Source organism: Micropterus salmoides, unplaced genomic scaffold (assembly GCF_014851395.1).
Source record: "Micropterus salmoides isolate LMB-PRFRI ecotype aquatic unplaced genomic scaffold, ASM1485139v1 Ms_hic_scaffold_7, whole genome shotgun sequence".
In the NCBI taxonomy this organism is placed as follows: domain Eukaryota; kingdom Metazoa; phylum Chordata; class Actinopteri; order Centrarchiformes; family Centrarchidae; genus Micropterus; species Micropterus salmoides.
The window spans coordinates 32320051-32327106 of NW_024044459.1; the positions used below are offsets into that span (position 1 = coordinate 32320051).

At 44.3% G+C, this 7056-nt stretch overlaps 1 protein-coding gene across 5 annotated transcripts in view; it reads left to right on the top strand.

The window, feature by feature from the left end:
- The window catches only part of ep400 (E1A binding protein p400), a 39910-nt gene extending 33542 nt beyond the window's left edge, over positions 1-6368 (top strand). For 4 of the 5 annotated variants that reach the window (XM_038704074.1, XM_038704075.1, XM_038704076.1 and 1 more), the window contains 11 exons: positions 146-316; positions 412-457; positions 538-644; positions 810-1005; positions 1102-1238; positions 1493-1729; positions 3971-4145; positions 4450-4589; positions 4680-4826; positions 4928-5008; positions 5253-6368. In XM_038704074.1, the coding sequence (XP_038560002.1) occupies positions 146-316; positions 412-457; positions 538-644; positions 810-1005; positions 1102-1238; positions 1493-1729; positions 3971-4145; positions 4450-4589; positions 4680-4826; positions 4928-5008; positions 5253-5573 (1758 nt within the window). In that variant the 3' untranslated portion in view covers positions 5574-6368. The remainder of the gene's footprint in view (positions 1-145; positions 317-411; positions 458-537; positions 645-809; positions 1006-1101; positions 1239-1492; positions 1730-3970; positions 4146-4449; positions 4590-4679; positions 4827-4927; positions 5009-5252) is intronic. The other variant, XM_038704077.1, reaches the window with a different exon arrangement.
- Positions 6369-7056: the final 688 nt, after the last annotated feature.

The window sequence follows — 7056 nt, forward strand, 5'->3', positions numbered from 1 at the left end:
TCACCGTAACACAGTTCATTAGTGAAATCTGCTGTTGTAGTTTTAACTTGTGAGTTGAAGTGAGGTCCAGATCCAAGTAGTGCTTGTTTTCCGTCTTTACTGACATGTTCGCATTGTGTTTGATTTTGTTTGTTTATGTGTGCAGGCCCTTGCAGAGCAGCAGAAGGCTCAGCAGCTGGCCCAGCAGCAACAGGCTGGAGCTCCCCAGGCCCAGGCTGCACCCGGCCAGGCGCAGGCTCCTGCTGCTGGCCACGCTCAAGTCCCTCAGGCTGCCGCGGTGGCCGGAGCTGCTGCTGTGCCTAATGCAGCTGTTCTGGTGAGGATCAAAACATGCTCCACCAATATGCTTATGTAGTGGGATTTAAAACAAGCCTGTGAAGCTTCTTACACACGCGTTTTAATGTTTTTCAGGCTGGAGCCATAAAAAATGCCACTGTGGGCACAACCATCCAGGCTGGTACGTTGTCACACATATGGTTGACATTACAGACCTGTTGGTTTTCCAGTAGTTCATTCATTTGTCTTTGTTTTTTCCAGCGACTGTAGGGGGGAATGTGATTGTGAACACAGTAGCTGGAGTTCCTCCAAGTCCCTTCCAGGCAAACAAACGCCTGGCATCTCCAGTCATACCGGGCACCCTTTCTGTGAGTCATGTTAATTTTTTCACTGCTTCTCTGGCTTAGCTACCTACTGAGTAACAGGAATTCATGACGCAAATACTCTCTGGATTGGCATGAAGCAGAATGCATATACAGAGTGATCATAACAAGCTTTTGCTCATTGTTTTAATGTAATTATTGTTGTTCCAGCCTGCTGGTACAGCCGGAGCCCAGGTAGTCCACACACAACAGAGGGCCGTTATGGCAGGCCCTGCCGAAGTGGTCGCCATAGCTACGAGTCAGGGTGTTCGAGCCGTTAACCCAGTAACGGCGTCTGCAGTGGTTTCTACCACCCTGAGCCCGGTGCAGTCACAGACTCGCCCACTGGTCACTCAGGTCACACAAGGTACTCAACTGAGCATGGGCTTTAATCTGATTAGACATCCCTCAAGTAGCCATCAGTGTTTTTAAAGATCTGACATATCTGCTATCCTCCATTCAGCCACAGGTATGCAGTTGCAACAAGGAAAGCCTCTCAGCCCAGCACTCACCCCAGCCAACTTGCAGATGCTCCGACAGCAACAGCTGCAGCAACAGCAGGCTGCTTCCCCACAGATCAAGGCTGTAGGCAAACCCCAGGTAAACCACCAGCATCTTTATAGCTACACAAAATGCAATGATATGAGTCGCAATAAGAAATGTTAGTTACTGCTTTTCTCTGTTGGATAAATCAGGCATTAGAAGCTGTAACTGATATGTTCTTTGTTAGTATGATTGCAGTCATGGCAGTGTTTCAGATGTACCCAGTAAACAGTACAATGGTTATATAGTGTCAGGGTTCTAATAACAAAATGTCTATAATTAACTTTAACTGGTAATCTGTTTGTTTACAGGAGTTGTTAAAGATGCACAAGCATAAGTTGCAGCTGCAGCAGCAACAGCAGCAACAGCAGCAGGTGGCTGCAGCAGTGGCAGCAGCCCAGGGCCAACAGGCTGCAGGGGCCCAGCAGACCACCCAAGTGCAGACCGCACAGGCTTCCCAGGCGAATCCCCAGCTAGCAGCTGTGGCACCCAGACCTGGAGCCGTGCTGACTGGCACCACTGTGGCCAACTTGCAGGTGGCTAGGCTGGTAAGATTGTGAAAGGCATCATTTGAGTATACATAAATACATAATTTTGTAACACTCACAAAGGTTAAGAAAACTACTACTAATTACTATAGACTCTCACCAATTAAAGCAATGGACAAGTAAGACTGTATTATTAACTACTACCTACTAGGGATGAAAGGGTTACCGGTTAAATGATAAATCATGGTAAAATTCCCGACGGTTATTATTACAGGACATATTTTAATTACCCTGATAACAGGGTTTGGTTACAGCGCTATTATAAACTCACGACAAATACTATCCAGCGTCAACCAAAGGTATCAACACCTTCTCCCAGAAGCAGGTGCGCAGTATGCAGCTAGGGGTGGGAGAAATAATCGTTTCTTAGATACATCGCGACGCGGACGTGGAAGATTATGAATTGATTAACAAATGTCTAAAAATCGATTATTAAATGTTAATTGATAACGTAATGTTGACAGAACGCAAAAAGCGGAACTAACAGAAGTACAGCGCCTGGACCGTATGTGGAGCGCACAACAGAGACAACCAGTGTTCCTCTGTATTCCACACACCACCGCTGCAGAATGAATAACCACCCTACTAAAATGTCACACAATCATTAATATCAGTGCACAAGTAATGTTTTTAACTCGCAAGCATGGTGACACTCGGCGCTCAGCAGCTCTCTGTGTGACCTGTGTGTGAGGCCGAGCGAGTGAGAGAGAGCGAGCGGCGGAACGTGACACTGAAAGTTAGCGATGAAATATATTAGCAGTGTGTCTGTTAATAAAAGTCTGTAGTTTCCCCAACGGCTGGAAAAGTGAAGGCTGTCAGCGCTAGCTAACATCTCCCCTGTACAAGGGCCTGCTCTGTCCTCCACACCAGACTCTGGACTTTAGGGCATAGAGCCTTCAGCCTCACAGCCCCCACCCTCTGGAACTCATCCTCACAGAGATCCGAAATGCTCCCTGTCTGGACACTTTCAAAAAATCTACTAAAAACCCAGCTCTTTACCAAGTCACTGTAACTATGTGTAAAATGCGCTAAAAATATTTATTTATTTATGTAACGTTTGCTAAATTAGTAACAAAGTAATATTAATTATCGGCTGTATGTCATTACTAACTAACCTACTATTTAAGGGTTGAAAACATCTGGTATAAGCTTAGACTAAACTGGTGTACAGCCCTGTCGTGTATACAAACTGTACATCCTGATAATCATCAGTTTTCAGAGGAGTCTGACAACTGGTTGTTAATGAAATGAGGGACCAAGGAGCTGAGGTTAATAAAGTAAATTAGGGATGCAAACTAGCCCTTTTAAGGGATCCAGATACAGAAAAAAATCATCAATATGCATCGATAATCGTTTTATAATCGAATCGCAGCCCTCTAAATCGTAATCGAATCGTGACGTGCCCAGAGATTCCTACCCCTATATGCAATATGGGTTTGTTTGGGTCAATGACAACACAGTGAAAGACAGCGCTGCGGAGATTCCCTCTGAAGTCTTTTAGTCTTATTTTAGTTTTTATGAGAGCACTGAGGTAAATTTGATTGAAGAAAATGATCTTCTAGTAAAGCAGCGAGTGAGTTAACTTTTAGCTTAGGTTTGTCTCTCTTACTTGCTAACAGTGTTAGCTGCTCTTGTAAAAACGCTACACGTTGTTCTGCTGCTGTGTCTGCAGACTGTTCATCCACTGCACTTGATAACACGTTACGCAGTTTAGTCAACCAACCAGCATATCTTGGTCATTTTAAATCCAGCAGCTATCAAATTAGTTGTGTCAGAACAGGAGAAACGCTACAGACTGCTCTGTATCTATGCCAGTCCATCAATATCACTGTCTTCTAAAGACTTACTTGTTTCCATGTAATTGTGCATAGGGTCGTTGCATTACCTAGATAATATAAAATCTTGATAATGATAATGCACACTAAGATGGTTTTCGTATGTTTACAAAAGGTATTGGCTGTTGTTTTAATGTTATGCAAATATAATATCGATATAAAACTTGATGAAATGGTTTCCGTGTGTGTATCGGTATATTTTAATCTTTTTCTGCAATACCGTGGTAATACTGATAACCGTGAAAATTTTGGTCACTATAATCATGAAATTAAATTCTCATACTGTTTCATCCCTACTACCTACATAAATCTTAAGGTGTTGTTCATGTGTATCATCAGGTTATTAGTGTGGCCACAGACAGTCTGATTCGGTCCTCCTCAATACTGGTTGCGTTTCCTTTCACAGACTCGAGTGCCCACTCAGGGCCAGATTCCTACCCAGGCAGGACAGACGGCCCAAGTGACCCTCACCAAGCCTCCTGTGGTCTCTGTGCCAGCTGTGGTCTCATCAGCTGGCGTCACTACGCTGCCGGTCACTGTAGCAGGCATCAGTGTGGCTATAGGTCAGGCCCAGAAAGCAGGTGAAGTTTATCGGCTGTCTTCTGGATCTCTTCTCTCTCTGACAGTGAACGTTTTTTCTATGACTTTGACTTGATTGTTGTTCCTCATGTCCACGTAGGCTTTACGAGCCAGTTAACTGTTCCTGTAAACACATTTTTTAATCATGTTATGGATCAGTTGCGGTTGTTCTTGCTCAACCACTGATTGGAATACAAATCAAAACGGTCAACAGTATTTGTTTTTTTACTGGACTTGAGAAATGACAGAAATCATTATCACTAATATGTGCTCAAGTTCCAGTATGTTCTTTCTCCTCTCTGTCAGGTGGGCCTGTGCTGACACAGTCCTTCCCCCAGATGCAGGTCCAGCAGCTGCTTCAGTTAAAGAAGCAGCAGCAGGCGGCAGCCGCAGCCCAGCAAAAGGCAGGGCAGCCGCAGCAAGGACAGGCCTCTGTACAGCAGAAGGTAAACACACCAACAGAACTGTATTGTTTAGTCGTGAGTGGAGTTATAGTATAAAATGCAGTTTTGTTATAATCTTGCATCCACACCCAGCAGGTGCAGGGAGCACAGCCAGCCCAGCAGCAGCAGCAGAAGGTGACCTATGCTGCCACCACCCAACTCCAACCAGGAATCAAGACCCAGTTCTTTACGACAAACATCGGCCAGGCTCAGAAACCTCCTGGAGCGCAACAAATCCAGGTACATCATCAGTGGCAGTCACTACTGCTAAATAAATATTAGCAGATAAACATTGGGGTTGAGTGTTGATAGGAGATGTTCTTGTTTACTTTTCTTATCAGGTGGCTAAGATCCCACAAATAGTGCAGCAGCAGCAAACCACCGTGGCTAATATTCAGCAAATCGTGTCTTCTCCTCAGCAGGTAAGGCTTTTAGCATTGCTCCTGAATATAACTTGTGTATGACTGATCACATGAATAAACATGTGATTAGATCTGTGCCGACGCTGTATCACAGACTTCCCCTCCTTATATGCCTCACATTCTCAGGCATAGGGCTTTATTAACTCTTTGTAAAAGCACCATAAAACTTTTAAATGCAGTAGAATGGATCCCCCCCAAACCTCCGAAACGGGACAAACATTTTGTGGGTGTTACTTCTCTTCAGATTCAGGCCCAGCCTCAAACTGTGACTCTGACCCAGGCAGCCACGTCTGCTCCTGCTCAGGTGCAGATGATTCCTGCTGGGACAGCGACAACCCAGGTAGTCCAGCAGAAGATCATCCAGCAGCAGGTGGTGACTGCAGCCACCTCTCCCCAGATCCAGACGCCTCCTCCCCACAGCCCCGCCCAGCAGCCCACAGCACCCTCTGCTGCAGAGTCCCCGGTGCAGCAGCCCGCTCAGCCCCAACAGACCACCAAGGGTCAAGCTCGCCAGGGTGGCATCAGGGCCAAAACTCCTGCCAAGCCCAGCGGGGGGAGCAGCTAGAGGATGCACACTAATAAAAAAAAAAAAAAAGAGTTTTCCTGCAGTACTAAAGTTGTGCTGAAGCATTCTTATGGATCCCACAGCAGCTAACGCCTGAGACAGACTTCCTGTAACATTATTAACCACACCAAACCTTTACCTCACCCCAAACATCTCTAACCTTAACCTGATTATAACAAGATATATAAACTATGTTCAACATATAACACATAACCATTTCGGTGTTCATACTGAAACTATTTTGGCAGATTAATCACAGCGCTGCTGCCAGTGATTCTGGTGGGATCCATAATTGTGCTTTCCTGAGTCAACACTGTTACTTCCATTATTTGATTCCTGAAATGTGGAATGTTTCTTGAAATTACCATAACTTCAGATTTTCCCCTTCAACTACAGCCCAATACATCAAAAGACAGACATAACAGTCATAATGATTATAACATTACTTAACAGATAGCTGAGGCTTATGGGTAATTCTGCATTGGGAAACAAGCTGCCCATTACAATAAGTGTATTCATCAATAGTCCCTTTTATGTCTAATTCCCTTGTTGTCTATAGATACTGAATGGAGAATAATGCACGTTCCTTTAGTCATTTGTTTTTTATTGCAGCAAATACACTGTAAACATGTACTTTAGTATTTTGTGTTTTCACATAAATGGTCTTTTTTTATTGATGTCAAGGAAAAAAAACTGTAAATATCAATGAAAAACATTTGTACTTGTAAAGTAGTTGTGTTTTCATTGGGTTTTTTCAGCCTAATTGTAATAAAGTGTTTTGTTTTTATACACAGATTCATCTTTTTCCCCTTCATTTTTGTCATTAAATCCGTTGTAAGTACTTGGAAATCTTGTGAATTCTTAAAACGCATTCCCCAGTTTGTTCAGAAGTTTGCATCAAAGGCTGCAGCAGATCTTCAGTCGAAGCCGTTTGGTTTGGCATGCAGTTCTTGCGTTTTAAGCATCTAGCCTTTGGACAGTCTGAGGATGGCATTCGAGACTAGAAAGTGCCTCTCAGCACTCTGCTTGGCCTGGCTGCCTGCTGACTCTGGCAGATATGTCAGCGGAGTAAGTCAGACACAAGGGCATAGGAGCTGAGGATTATCCCAGCCAACAAAAACATTATGACATTTTGTCTTTCAGTCCTTGCCGTTTGCAAACACACTTTACTAAATCAGGGAAATGAGAACATCTCTGAATATGCACTCAATTTTACTTGAAGGGGTTGCAGATTTGTATTTGTCCACATGGGGACACTGTTGTATTAGTACTACCCCGCACAATTTCTGCAGAAGGTCCACCACTATGAATTTTCCAGCTCATTGAAATTTCCCATCTGCTCCTCAGTGTATACCCTGCGACTCTCCTCTCCACTGGCACTCGGTGGCCAGACCACATTCACTACTAAATGAGTGAGACAAGGGAGGTGAGGTGGAAGAGAGGGCTAAGAGAGGAACAGATGGGCAAAGCTGGTTCCTTTGGC